The 15,380-nt window shown below is 42.8% G+C and overlaps 1 protein-coding gene across 1 annotated transcript in view; it reads left to right on the top strand.

Moving 5' to 3' along the window:
* Positions 1–9,041: 9,041 nt before the first annotated feature.
* Positions 9,042–15,380, top strand: part of LOC147712699 (adenosine receptor A3-like) — a 101,261-nt gene continuing 94,922 nt past the window's right edge. Inside the window, exon 1 of the mRNA XM_086919687.1 lies at positions 9,042–9,391. Within this exon, the coding sequence (XP_086775813.1) occupies positions 9,042–9,391 (350 nt within the window). The remainder of the gene's footprint in view (positions 9,392–15,380) is intronic.

Genomic DNA, 15,380 nt, shown 5'->3' with positions numbered 1-15,380 from the left:
TAAGATGTAAATGTGACATTAAATCTGATGCAAAATACTGAACAAGAAAAGTTATGTTGATGCCATTTAATGATACTGCACTTAAAAGGGGAAGTGGTGCAGCAGTTGATGTGGGAGCTTAAAGCTATGCATTAAGCAGTCAAGTAAATTAATAATCTCAGGTAATGACCTCATTTGCTTTGCGAGGAGGAAAAAACGGTATACAGTCATAATATTCAGTAAAAAATATAGAATTGCATTAATATCGAGTTAAAAATATAGAATGGACAAAATATCGAATGGACAGAATATAGACAATAAAAAAGCGAATGTAGTGGACAAAATATCGAATGGACAGAATATGGACAACAAAAATATCGAATTTGAGGTAAGTAAGTTAATATCGATTTACATAAATATAGAAAGTCAAAATATCGCAGTATATAATATAGAAGTTAAAAATATCGATTTTTTAAAGTGTTTTTTATGTTAGTTTATCTGTGAAAAGTGTATATTTATTTTATAATTTATTTTAAGTAATGAATTTTATGGTATTTAATTTTTGCGTAATTTAATTCTGTAGCGGGTTGTGGGTTTATAGGGGAATAGGGTGGGAAGTAATTTAATTATAATTGATTAAATGTTAAAAAAATTTATTGGTATTTATTTTATTCAATTGGTAATTATTTTTCAATTGCTAATTAATTAATTGTAAATTGGTAATTAATTTGTATTAATAGGTAATGATTTTTAATAAATATTTTTTAATTGTATTTTTAATTGATTAATTATTGTATTATATTAAATTGGTAATTATTTTTAATTAATTTGTAATTGGTATTAATATATATATTTTTAATTAATATATGAAGTATTTACTTTCCCTACTGTTGCACTCACTGGAGTGGGAATAGTAAATTTAACCCCTACTCTATCCAACGTTTTCCCTACTGTTGCACTCTCTGGAGTGGGAATAGTAATTTTTACCCCTACGCTTTCCAACGCTTTCCCTACTGTTGCACTCTCTGGAGTGGGAATAGTAATTTTTACCCCTACGCTATCCAACGCTTTCCGTACTGTTGCACTCTCTGGAGTGGGAATAGTAATTTTTACCCCTATGCTATCCAACGCTTTCCCTACTGTTGCACTCTCTGGAGTGGGAATAGTAATTTTTACCCTCCCGCTATCCAACACTTTCCCTACTGTTGCACGCTCTGGAGTGGGAATAGTAATTGTTACCTCTACGCAATCCAACGCTTTCCCTACTGTTGCACTCTCTGGAGTGAGAATAGTAATTTTTATACCTCCCGCTATCCAACGCTTTCCCTACTGTTGCACTCACTGGAGTGAGAATAGTAATTTTTATCCCTACGCTATCCATCGCTTTCCCTACTGTTGCACTCACTGGAGTGCGAATAGTAATTTTTACCCCTACGCTATCCAACGCTTTCCCTATTGTTGCACTTTCTAGAGTGGGAATAGTAATTTTTAACCTTCAGCTATCCAACACTTTCCCTACTGTTGCACTCTCTGGAGTAGAATAGTAATTTTCACTCCTAAGCTATCCAACGCTTTCTCTACTCTTGTACTCACTGGAGTGGGAATAGTAATTTTTACCCCTACGCTATCCAACGCTTTCCCTACTGTTTCACTTTCTGGAGTGGGAATAGTAATTTTTACCTCTACGCTATCCAACACTTTCCCTACTGTTGCACTCACTGGAGTGGGAATAGTAATTTTTACCCCAACGCTATCCAATGCTTTCTCTACTGTTGCACTCTCTGGAGTGGGAATAGTAATTTTTACCCCTACGCTATTCAATGCTTTCCCTACTGTTGCACTCTCTGGAGTTGGAATAGTAATGTGTACCCCTACGCTATTTAACGCTTTCCCTACTGTTGCACTCACTGGAGTGGGAATAGTAATTTTTATCCTGCCACTATCCAACTCCTTCCCTACTGTTGCACTCTCTGGAGTGCGCATAATCATTTTTACCCCTACGCTATCCAACGCTTTCCATACTGTTGCACTCTCTGGAGCGGGAATAGTAATTTTTACCCTCCCGCTATCCAACATTTTCCCTACTGTTGCACTCTCTGGAGTGGGAATAGTAATTTTTTCACTCCTACGCTATTCAATGCTTTCCCTACTGTTGCGCTCTCTGGAGTTGGAATAGTAATTTTTACCCCTATGCTATCCAACGCTTTCCCTACTGTTGCACTCTCTGGAGTGGGAATAGTAATTTTTACCCTCCCGCTATTCAATGCTTTCTCTACTGTTGCAGTCACTGGAGTGGTAATAGTAAATTTTACCCTTTCCGCTATCCTATGGTAAAAATATTGTATATTTTTTATTAATATTACTTTTATATATATATATATATATATATATATATATATATATATATATATATATATATATATATATATATATATATGTATTAACAAATCAATGTGTATGTTTTCTTAACTTACATTAATTATTTATTAATGTTAAGGTTATTTAAGTATTTTAAGTATGTTTAAGTTAATTATATTTATTATTTCATGATTTTTTTATTACTTTAAAGCACAAAAAAATCGATATTTTGACTAACTATATTTTTTACAACAATATTTTTGATTCAATAGTTTTTTACTTACCTGTTTGGAGATAGGAATTTGATAGTTTGGCATTCTATATTTTTTACTCGATATTATGGTAGTTCTATATTTTTGTCATCGATATTGTTTCAGTGATCCAAAAAGAACATTACAAGTGCAAGATGGACATCTCAGGTCCGAATATGATAAATACAAACAGAATTTGGCCGCACATTTTTGATAGGGTTATTAAATTGCACGATCTAAAACGGAATCAAGTCATTAATTCTTAAAAACAACAATTTGAAGGGATCTTCCTATTTGACCGTTTCAAAGTACCCAGTAAATATCGTGGTAGGATTATTGGATAAGCACTGTCTTCAAGCTTTTTTATTTAATTTGCTTTTTAGAATTAATACATGGGGACAAGTAAAATGTTTAAATCCGTACATTTTTCCTGTGTTATATCAATTCAGTGAATCGGATAATAAAGTTACTCATTGGCCTTGTATTTGTTTTTAGGCTGATTAATCACATAGTACAGATTAAATTCTAGTTTAAGTGAAAAAACATTCTTACATCTTAATTACACAGACTTTGATTTGTAGAAGATAATGTTACTTAATAATAGGAACATCCAAAAGTCAAATAGATTTTAACACTAGGGCAAGGGTCAGAAACAATGGTGTGTATAGGGAAGGGAAGGGAGGTCATAATTGAAAAGGCAGCAAACTTCCACACAATGGTATATTTACATCTTCTACGCTTCCATTATTCTTATTTTCACATTGACACATTGAAATGTACTCCAAATTGGCTAGTAAGTGTAAACTGGGTGAAAAAGTTCCCTAAACATACTTTTTTTTGGGAGGCATGGGTAAATAGGTTTATCCACAGGGAAAACAGTTTTTAAATAAAAAAAAATGCGAGCTGGTAATTCAGCAGAAGCACTTAGGGCCTCATTAAAAGTTCGGCTGGCTGTACTAAATTCCGCATGGGCAGCAGCTACATCCACCCTACACTTTACTGGTGGACATTTCTATGCCTTCAGAAGAGCAGATGACATGAAATATTCTCTAATGACATTGTATGTCTGCTGATAGTCCATCACATCTCATGGGGATGCTCAGCAAACATTTTTGTTTGTTTTTCAAAAACAAATTTCCAAAGCAGGAGTTTGTTTTTGAAAAATAAAGCATTATTGACTCTGACACTGTGGGAGTTTTTACCAAAGGTGTGGTAGACATCTTTTATTTACTCTGTTTTGGAGCTCCAGCTTTTTCCTTGAGGTACCAAACAGGAAAAAAAGTATGTTGGACATTGTGCTCTAAATAGGCTGGAAAGTCAGAGGTACAAAGACTAATAGCCTGAATTATGTTGCGCCATCAGCCTAATGTTCCTGCTGATGGGGGCACCACTCATGGAAACATGACAGTCGACAATTAATAGAATGGATTGAACATCAAATCGGGGGACAGAGTGCTCCACCATGTTTGTGGTGGAATACCCTGTCCACCAAACTCTATAAACAAGCCCCCACAGTCTTGTGAATTACTTCTCCTGTGGACAAAGTTCCAAAACAAGTATCCATTTTGTGTATGATATCAAGCGCACTCCTGTGGATTTTGTGAGTTTTCATAAAGTTGTAAATCTACCAGCACACAGAAGAAGCTCAAAACAAGATAGATTTATCACTTTATATTTGTTTCTGAACTTCCAGTTTGATCATTGATAATATATGGCACCTTCAGCTAACAATAGCTGTTTAGCCAACAGCACTTGCAGCAGTGGACCTGTAGACAAGATAATTACATCACATAAGGCAATTTGGTGGCTACATGAGTGCCTGTCACCTTTGAAAGATATTGGGTGTAATTGGATTTGCTTGTTGCTTGTATTATTTTATATTACAGTCAATTGTTTTAAGCCTAGAATCAGTAGGCTGATGATTGATGTGTATCAAATTTAAAAACGTTGAACTTTGTATTTATGTAGAGACTGTGATAGTGTTATAAGGATTTGTTCATATCAGTTGTAACATTCACACAACATAACAAATCACCCTTATTTACATCCCATTGTGCTCGACTTTCCCTTTGGTCATAAGGGAGAAACAGTCTGTAGGTTTTTCTATCCAGCTTTCAGATTGGAAATTAACTCTCTGTGCTGAAAAGGTGGAGATTGCATCGGTCTTAGCTGCAGTTAGAAGCACAGGTTTTAGTGGATGATTGCTTGAAATATTGAGCCTGATTCACAAATGTAAAGTTAGGCGAACATCTAACTTTAAGACTTTTGGATATTCATAAAGGGCATTTACTACTACATGATGTTACCCAAGAAGCATACTTGACATGCATTAGTATCTAACGGCCACATTAACCATCCCCTCCAATTGGTGTCTGATGAATTGTACGTACCATTGCTTAGCATGATGTCTAGTGTTGTATCCTTGTATTTTGTAAGCTGCTGCCAGTTTTCAAAATGTGTGAATGTGGGAATGCATGGTGTATGCAAATCGTTAATCTTAGCTAAATCGAACCATGACGTCCGTGACACAGTTCTTTTCAGGAAAATCATTTGTTGTGGTATAAGACATGCTCTAAATAAATCTGGCACACAGTAGGGCCAGAGAAGAATTTGAGACCATCAGGGGTTAACTCCCCTATTTCATATATTAACCACAAAAAAGAAGCCCTTGGGTGTGTACAAACGCTATCACAACTGAAGACCTAGCAGTTGTGGGATGTCCTTTTATTAGGACAATTTCCCTTATCAACCATATCTCACATGCTTCATCATTGGGAATTTCTTCGTGCCTTGATGCCTAATCACTGTAAGGGCTACGACCCCCTCACTGAGAGGGAACAGCTCAGGGATGTTTTGGAGCAGTATACTAAAAACCAATATGATGAGCTTGGTGTAGTCAGGTAGCAGAGCAATGTGAAAACTGAAGATTAGAACTAGTTACATGTTATGCAAAATCCTTTAAAAATGTGTCCCTGCACCAGGTTTAAAACCAAGATACTGCAGGGAAACATTAGTCCCGCTTGTAGTATCGAAGAAAAAGGTTGATATGTTTCAGTCTTATAAACCTCAATAGATATTTTGCAGTCTTTTTCATGACCTCTAAAGCAGTGCTGCTGCTCAACGTGCTCAATCAAAAGAAATGTGTGTAAAAAACATAAGCATGCAAAACCATCCAGTAATCCTATGATTCATTATAGAGCGAAGGAGTCCCTGGTGCTACCTGTGGTACAAAACATAAATGAAGAAAACACTTAAACATCTCAGCTAGCTGTAAAGTTAGACGAAAAGTGGTAAACCAATGTGTTATGACAAACAAAAGCCAAATGACCAAAACTCATCAACATTTATGTGCTCAACACCCCTTTTGTTCTATGGTGGCGGAGACATGCTTGAAAGCCAGGCAAAACTATAGAAGAATATGGATAACGGCTTAGGGAATGTACCTCCCTTCATCCTGGCATGGGGCTCAGGGGGCTCTCTGTCCTGTACCAAGATCATTAGGGGAGGGCAAAGTGGACAAAAGTATGTGTACATTTGTAGGAAGACAATAAAAATGCAAACTCAAAGCATTCCAAAATAAAAAGACAGGTGTATGCAGGTGTGACCTTCTGCAATGTTGATGTGTTACTCTGTAATGTAGATGCACCCACCAGGATATTTTTGAAGTATGTCTAATACGACTGCGATCAATGTCAGGCGAGCGCTGTCTGATGTAGTAGTACACTATATAGTGTAATGGCAACCATCCAAGCCTTATTAGATTATCTTTATTGCTATTGATATAATTGGGGTGCAAATGAGCTACAGTAAGGAGTTTAAAATGTACACAGTTTAGATAATGCATTCAATTCCAGCCACTCAGTGCATGGACCCACGTGAAACCGGTCCCAGGATGCTTGTTTCCAGTCCACGGTGGACCTCGTTTGATAGTTCGGGCTGGACTGTTCCCACAAGGAACAGGGTCAAGACTGATTTACATACTGCTGCGTCCATACTGGGGTGGTGTGGTGAGCAAAAGAATGATGGATTAAAACCAGATCCTTGTGACTGGTGGTGAATGTTTGCATTGTCCAGCATTCCGTCCATGAATTGTTTCTTTGCATATGTTGCCCTAAGTGGGAAGGGTATGCCCAGACGTGGGTCCCTTGCTCACAACACAGGTTTTTATAAAAATAAGTATTCTTTATACACGCTTAACACAAGACCACAAATGACAAAAATCCACAATACCACACTTAAGATTACTTAAAAGATGATTAAAGTCTCTTAGTTCAAGTTGTTGGTAAATGCGACAAAGTTCTCAACAAAGTACATGGATGCGTAACGCAAAGTGAACAAAAGGCTTTCAAAAGGGGAGATGTGTCGGTTCCGTGACCCGGGGGAACGGTTGCGTCCTTCCTCAATGCTTGCGCAGAGTAGGGGACTCATTGTGAGCCTTACTGGTGTGAAAGTGATGCGTAGATTCTCGGCCTGCGGGCCCGTTGCGGTGCGCAAGATGGCGCCTTGATGCGATGCGATGATCCGGTTGCGATGCGAGAAGATGGCGCCCTTGATTCGGCCATGCGATGACGATGCGATGACGCCCTGGCAGCCTTGCGAAAACTCTTTACTTTGGAGCCGCGACGGGCCATGCGGCGCGCTTCTCCGGTGATACGATGGCGACTCGATGGCGTCACGCTTCTCCGGTGAGCAGGCAGCTTCGATGAACACACGCTTCCAGGGAGATGCGGCGAATGTTTGCAACTCCGGCGTTGCGACGATTTCAGCTCGGCGGCGACACGATTCTTCTCGATGCATCGCGCTTCCAGCTCCCAGCGGCACGCAAGTGACTGGAGTCAGAATTCCCAGCAAGGAAATTTAGGAGAGAGCTGGAGGTGAAGTCTTTTGCCCCTGAGACTTCAGCAGGAGGCAAGCAATGTTCAAGCCCTTGTAGAATGTTCTGTAGATGAAAGTCCTTACAAAGTTACTTCTCCTTTCCCTTGGCAATGAAGCAACCACTGCAGGCCAACCCAGCAAACAGCACACTGGCAGAGGGGCAGTCCAAACTCCTGCAGCTTCCTTGGTTCTTCTCCCTGGCAGAAAGGTTTCTTGTTCCACAAGTGATCTAATTTCTTGGGATCAGGGTCCCAATATTTATACCCCAAAATCCTTTGTTCTCTCAAGGCAGAGAGGCCTCTGCCTAGTCCAAACCAGTTTCTGAGCACTTTGTTTGCATGCCACTCTTCTTCGTTTTAACTGTGCAGGGCAGAGACATGAGCTGCCCCACATGAGGTAGAGCCAGCACAGGGGAGGGAAGATACAGCTCTGGAGCATCTGTTGACATGATTCCTCCTCTCCTTTCACAGTGTAGGGCAGAGACATCAGACAAGCCACATGGGGTGGAGCCAGCATTGTAGTGGGAAGGCCTAGCCCTATTCAGGTCCCAGGTGTAACTCCCCCTCTCATCTAGATGCAGTGCATAGCTAAGTGAACCGCGTAGTGCGGTAGGGAAATTCTGTTCGTAATGATTGCACAGTGCCGGATGCTTGTCCGCACTGTGCAATCATTGCAAACGGCATCATGCACAGTGCGAGCGGTAGTTTTCTGCCGCTCTAGCAGATTTGTACTCGACTGCTTTCTCAACGCGGACTGGTAGTTTCTCATCGGGAGCGGTCGCGAGCATACGCGACCACTCGCAATGAGAAACCTCACCTCCCCACATTGAGAATCTCGCCGGGAGGTTTATTTTCCATGTTCGTGATCGGCAACTTGATGTTGCCGATCGCGAATGAGGAAAAAGTCTCACCAGGATGTTGATTTTGCTCGCTCGAGGTCGCCTACTTGACGTTGAGGACCGGGAGCATGCAAAAAATGCCCACTAGGCTACGCTACACATTTTTGCACTGTGCTATGTGCAATTCGTGTTGCACGTCGTTGTACAAACTAAGCACACTCCGCAAGCGCAGCGTAGTGTTCCACCCAGGGTTAGTCAACACCAGCCGAACAAGAGCAGAAAAAAGCAAAAGCTCAAGGTGAATACATCAAAACAAACAAGGAATCATAGAAGCTTAGGAGCAGACAAGCGAAGATTGGGAGAGGCAAGGAGCGTCAGAGATGATCTTTCCTCTAAAAAACAATAAGCGCTCTTTGATGAAACAGAAAGCTCATCAGAACCCTCAAATAATAGTAAAATAGGTATAATAAATATTTCAATATTTTGTACAGCTGTTTGTTAATTGGTGTATATCATTTTTAAGTATGAATTTCACTGTATTTATCGCATATCATTTATTAATAGTTTTCTAACCTTAGCATGTGTTTATTTTGTCTTTACAGCAAACACCATCTGAAGACCATAATTGGATTCCATATGTATTCGCTCAGCTTCGTTGTTCATATTTATAGTTTTGTTGTCTCCTTCAAGCCATTCTTTTATTTCTTAAGACTAAGTAGAGTATTTTAGTTCTTTCAAGAATGGTCAATGACACAGTCTCTTTGACCAATCTGCAAGCAGTTTACATCATGATTGAATCGCTCATAGCAGTATTTGCTGTTATCGGAAATGTTCTGGTGATCTGGGCAGTAATGCTGACTCCTGGCATTCAAAATACAACATTTTACTTCATTGTGTCCCTGTCCATAGCCGACGTAGCAGTGGGATTCCTGGTTACCCCTCTGGCCATCGTTGTTAGCCTTCAAGTGCGGATTCACTTCTACGGCTGTCTTTTCATGTGCTGCCTTTTGATTATATTCACACACGTGTCCATCCTTTCTCTTCTGGCTATAGCGATTGACAGGTATCTGCGGATAAAAATCCCCACAAGGTAAGATACAGGAGTTTTTTTTTATAAGCTTCTATAGAATATAAATTGCAATTTGTCTCTTTTTGATTCGATCTCATCAGTGCTAGCTGTGCATGAAGAGCATATTGCACAATTCCGAGTGCACAAGTGCTCCTGCTGATCATGTCTGATGGTAATGTTTGAAGTGTGTGAAAGATGTGAATTATTACTTCAATAAGATGTTGGACTAGTACGTAAGTAAGTAAAGTTTCTTAACCAATCAATTAATTAAAATCATTTCAGTAAAATAAGCATAAATAATCACCACCCTTCCCCCCACCCGACGCACCAAGTCCTAAAGCCCCTTGGCCCCACAGTTCATTTAGCTTCTAGATTCATTGTTCAATCAATCGAGGAATTATAAGCGCGCTACTCACCCGTGAGGATCTCAAGGTGCTGGGGAGTACACCCCTCCGTTCATCCGAAGAGGTCCTGAGGGTCTTCCTGAAGGTGATCAGGGAGGGGGCATGTTTGATGTCTGCCGGTAGGTTGTTCCAGGTCTTGGCTGCAATGTGAGAGAACTATCTTCCGCCTGCTCTGGCTCTGTGCATGCATGGTGTTTCAGCCAGTGTAAAGTTGGACGATCACAGGTTTCTTTTGAGTATGTGAAAGTTTATTCTGTTGTTAAGGTATTTAAGTCCGTTGTTGTGTAGGCATTTGTAGGCTTGGGTGAGGATTTTGTAGGTGACTCTCTTCTCAACGGAGAGCCAGTGGAGTCTCCGCAGGTGTTTGCTGGCATGCTCATGCTGGGGGATGGTGAGGACGAGTCTGGCCTCGGTCTTCTGTATAGTTTGGAGTTTGCGGAGTAGGGACTTGTTGATACCGGCGTAGTGTGTTTCCATACTCCAGTCTCCTGGTGATGAGTGGGTGGGTGACTGTCTTCCTCGACTCAGGGGGATCCATTTGAAGGTCTTGTGGAGGATGCGGAGGGTGTTGAAGCAGCTGGAGATGACGGCATTGACCTGTCGGTTCATGACGAATTAAGAATCAAGTATAATTCCAAGGTTTTTAGCGTGGTCTGAGGGGGTGGGGAGTTCTTAGGGTGGTGGGCAACCAGGTGTTTTCCCATGCTGAATGTGTGGTTCCAAGGACGAGGACTTCTATCTTCTCTGCATTGAGTTTTAGGCAGCTGTTGGTCATCCAGACTGCGACTTCTTGCATTCCTCTCTGGAAGTTAAGTTTTGTGGTGGTGGGGTCTTTGGTTAGGGAGAGGTTGAGCTGGGTGTCATCGGTGTAGGATATGATGTTGAGGCTGTGTTGTCGGATGATGGCTGCGAGGGGGCCCATGTAGATGTTGAAGAGGGTCGGGCTCAGAAATGACCCCTGTGGCACTCCACAGGTGATTTCCGTGGGCAAGGAGAGGAAGGGAGGTAGTCTGATCCCTTGGCTTCTTCCAGTGAGGAATGGGCAAATCCAGTCTAGTGCAGTTCCTTGTATGCCGATGTTGTGTAGTCTTGCGACTAGTGTGCGGTGAGAGACGGTGTCGAAGGCTGCAGACAGTTTGAGTCGGATAAGGGCTTTGGAGTGTCTTTCATACAGGAGGGTGGGGATGTCATCCGTGGTGGAGAGTAGGGCAGTCTTGGTTCTGTGGTGGCTGAGGAGTCCGGATTGGGAGTGGCTGAGGATGGCGTTGTCTTCGATGAATCGTGTCAGTTACCTGTTGACTGTTTTCACTGCAACTTTTGCTGCAAAGGGGAGGAGAAGATGAGGCGGTAGATCTTGAGATCGGTGGGGTCTGCCGTGGGCTTCGTGAGCAGGGGCCTGACTTCTGCACATTTCCAGTTATCTGGGAAGGTGCCTGTTTTTTAGGTGGTGTTGATGATGTGTTGTAGTTTTGGTGCAATGCTGGTGGTGGCTTTCTGGTAGATGTGATGGGGCAGGGGTCCATGGGGGCCCCTAAGTGGATGCCTTTAATGATCGTTGTGTTGTATTCGGCCATGATCGGAGTCCAGGTAGAGATGGTGGGCTGACTGGTGTGTCTTGGGAACAGGCCGACTGTGGTGTCTGATGGGTGGTTGGTGAAGTTGTCGTAGAGGTTTTTGATCTTGAGGTAGAAGAAGGTTCCAAGTTTGTTGCAGAGGTCTTGGAACGGGGTGATGTCTGTGGCTTCGCTGGGTGGGTTGGAGGATTCCTCAATGATGGTGAAGAGTTCCTTGGAGTTGGCAAAGTTTGTGAGGATTTTGTTGTTGCTGAAGGTCCTTTTGGTGGTTCTGATTTTGTTGTGGTGGTCCGTCAGGGCGTCCTTGTAGGTGGTGTCGTTTTCGGGTGTCTTGGCATTTCTCCAGTTCTTCTCCAAGTGTCTGCAGGTGTGTCTGGCTTCTTGGAGAGCGTTGGTGAGCCAGGCCTCTTTTCTGGGGTGCTGTTTGTCGGTGTTGCATAGAGTGGGGAGTGTGTCTGCACAGTTTGTGATCCAGGTGTTGAGAGTGTCACCTGCCCTGTGTGTTCGTATGGTGACGAGCTGGTTAAGTCTGATGTTGGTGAGGTTGTCCTGAAGGGTGGTGGAGTTGGGGTCATTGGGGGTGTCGAGGTGGAAGTTTAGGTCACCGATGAGAATGTAGTTCATTGAGGCTATGGCGTTGGGTGCAATGAGGTCAGTGTTGGTGGTGGTGAAGAGGGCCCTGGTGGAGAGGGCCCAGGGGCTGAGGGGGTCTGTAGATGAGGGTTCCATGTAGCGTTGAGTTGGGGCTGCCCTGAATCTGGAAGTGCAGGTGTTCTGCGTTGGGGAAGGTTTCGCTGGAGGTGATGAGGTGGAGGGAGTTCTTGTGGACAATGGTGAGGCAACCACCCGGGGGGTTGGGGCGATCCTTCCTCTGGATCTTGTATTCAGCCGGGATGGCGGGGCTGGAGGAGGCATTGGTCCGGGTCTCCGTGAAGAAGGCGATGTCTGGCGAGAGGGAGTCGAGTAGGTTCCAGATCTCTATGGCATGTTTGTGTACCGAGCACGCACTGAGGAGTATGCATTTGAGGGCATTGCTGGTGTTGGTTGTGAAGGTGTAGGAGGTGGGGCTAGTGACGGTGAGGGTCTGGCGGCAGTGGATGCAGGAGAACTGGCCAGTGAGTCATGTTGGGCATGGCCTGTTGGCAGGCTCTGGGTCTTCTGGGGTTGAGTACGTGGAGGTTGGTTGAGTTGTAGCAGCGGGTTGTCTGAGAAGTAGGGTTCCATGTCGCAGTTGGCTCGCAGATGGGCTTGCCTTTGGCACGCCTTTGGGGCACCAGCTGCGTGCGGCCTCTCAACGGCCTCCATTAAGTAGGGGAGGGTGAAGGTGGGAAACGGAGATCGGGAGGTGGCAGGGGTCTAGCGGTCACCAAAAAAGCCAAATGAAGAACTATAGCAAGGCAAGCACTAGGACTTGAAGTAGGAATAAAATAGAATTAGAAATGAAAAGAAACAGGAAACAGAGGAGGGACAATCAGCAGGGAAATCAGTGGGGCTGAAGTAAAGTCAAATAAAGCAGGAACAAATTCAGGCAGGCAGGTACAGAGAGTGGTCTCGAACCCTGGTCTTCTAGGTCTCCTGGGTCAGCGGTGGTGACCGTTTGGCGTTGCTGCATGGAGGGACGGCGGTTCCCCAGGCCTGGAGGTCAGGGCATTCGCGTCTTGGTGAGAATAATTTGTGTTTGCAGAAAAACGAGTGTATAGATATTTTATATTATGTTTCATTTTCCTAAAAAGTCATTTTTTTTATTTTTAAAAACCCTGATTTGATCAAATATTAAAGACTGAAATAAATGTATTTATGATTACAATTAGCAGTACTTTCCCCCTGTCTGAGTTAGAGGCCTGCTTCTTAACTGCTTAATATGCTACAGTGCAAGGTGCAGTATTATAATGCAATGTGCTATCTCCTCGGGCCAGATGTAGTACATTAGCAGCAAGCCAGTGCTCACCATTAAGATTATTGATTTGAGATATGATCTGCTCTTCTTGTGCTACATGGTGGGTGTCCTTTACTGTGCACTTCTTCTATGCATAATGGAAGGTTATGCTGCTGCCGCCTAGGAATAATAACAATTGCAAAAACCACAGTTGATGGACAGAATGCTGAACAATGTCATACATTCATCCCAGTACAGAGATCTGGGCCTAAATCCATCGTTTTTTTGCACTCCACACCACCCCAGTTCAGACATGGCCATATGCAAATCAGTCTGACCCTGTGCCTCATGGGAACAGTCCAGCCCGAACTGTCAAGCCATGCCTTCCCTGGACTGGAAACAAGCTTCCGAGGACCGGTTTCGGGCATTCTAGCCGTCTTCAGCCCGGCTTGCTTAAATTCAGTGGTGTGGAGAGCATGGGACTCATGTCTGAGCATACCCATCCCACTCGGGGTGACAATTGCAAAAACCACAGTTGATGGACAGAATGCTGAACAATGTCATACATTCATCCCAGTACAGAGATCTGGGCCTAAATCCATCGTTTTTTTGCACTCCACACTACCCCAGTTTAGACATGGCCATATGCAAATCAGTCTATCCCTGTGCCTCATGGGAACAGTCCAGCCCGAACTGCCAAGCCATGCCTTCCCTGGACCGGAAACAAGCTTCCGAGGACTGGTTTCTGGCATTCCAGCCTGACAAAATAATGAAGTAATACTAAGACAAAATGCGCCGCCTAACACAGCATAATTTACTTTTTTCTTGCCACATAATTTACCTGCCGCAAAGTTTGGCCCTACCCTACTTCATAATTGCAGTGTATATAATTAAATATCAACAGATAGAGGAAGTGTCACAGGCAAACGACTTCACGGCGCTCAGGATAGCACAAGGCAACAAGTAAATCAAAATAATTATTTCAGGGTCCAGTCCAGAATCTGATATAGGGTATGGTTTGGCGACACCATGCTAAGCCAAATAGATTGCAACACCCTGCACAGGGGAGCTCAGGTCAGACTGTCTTTCCATTTTTATGCCATTCTGAAGTTGTTGGACATTGCACGAGATCTCAATCCGTGAAGAATGTGTGCAATACGAGTTGATTGAGAATATATACATCTAGTGTTTAACATGCGTAACCGCATATGCTCTTGTCGGAAAAAACAAAGAGCCCTATTCCAACACAGGGGTTTTGTTTGGGCTAGACATGAAGGTTGTGGAAAATATAAGCAGAATTGTTTTCTTTGGCTCTTGTCAAACTCACACTAAATTTACTAGTCACTAGATAGTTACGAACAGGTCAAGATGTGGACACTTTACACAGTGATGAATCCCAAAAAAAAATCAGAAGCTTGCAAGTAAATGAAAGGATGGGAGCTCAGACATGAAGTAAGTAGGAGGCGTTTATTAGCTTCCAGCCACAGCGTATCCCGGCAGCAACTGCCGAGAACAGAATCAACACATGTGTTCCACGCAGGGAACATTCTTATAATGAATGCCGTGACAAGCTAGTGAAATCCCAACACACCTCCCTTTCTTCATAAAGAAAACAAAAGAGAGAACGATAGAAGGAGAAAAAGAAAGAAACCAAGGAGATAAAAGACAAAAGCAAAAAAAAAACCACATAATCCTCCCTTCATATAAAACCAGCATTGCATTACCCCATCATATAGTCCTGAAATCTCGCAGGAACAGATCAGACTCTGGATCAAGTTTCCCGTAGTGGATTAGAGACAGAAACAGGAGAACACTCAACACTCTTACCACCAACACTAGGAGAAGCGGGGAAAGCACTAACCCCTAACCGCTTGCTGACACTCTCAACCATGAAACCAGGCACAACATAAACCTTATTCTTATTCCAAACCCTTCCATCCTCCAACACCACAACACAATCCTTCACTTCAGACACCTTCTTGGGAGAAGAAAACCGCGACTCACCCTTACGGAGAAAACCGGGTTTCTTTATCCTCACCCAGTCACCATCCTTCACCTTGGAAGGAGATAAAACATTCGATCTAGTGTCATACTTTCTCTGAACTGAAGCTCTAACATCAGCTACAGCAGCTAAACATGTGGCATCCACAACTTTC

This window comes from Lissotriton vulgaris, chromosome 5 (genome assembly GCF_964263255.1).
Source record: "Lissotriton vulgaris chromosome 5, aLisVul1.2, whole genome shotgun sequence".
In the NCBI taxonomy this organism is placed as follows: domain Eukaryota; kingdom Metazoa; phylum Chordata; class Amphibia; order Caudata; family Salamandridae; genus Lissotriton; species Lissotriton vulgaris.
Note: the sequence above shows the minus strand (reverse complement) of the source record. Positions and strands in the feature narration are given on the sequence as shown.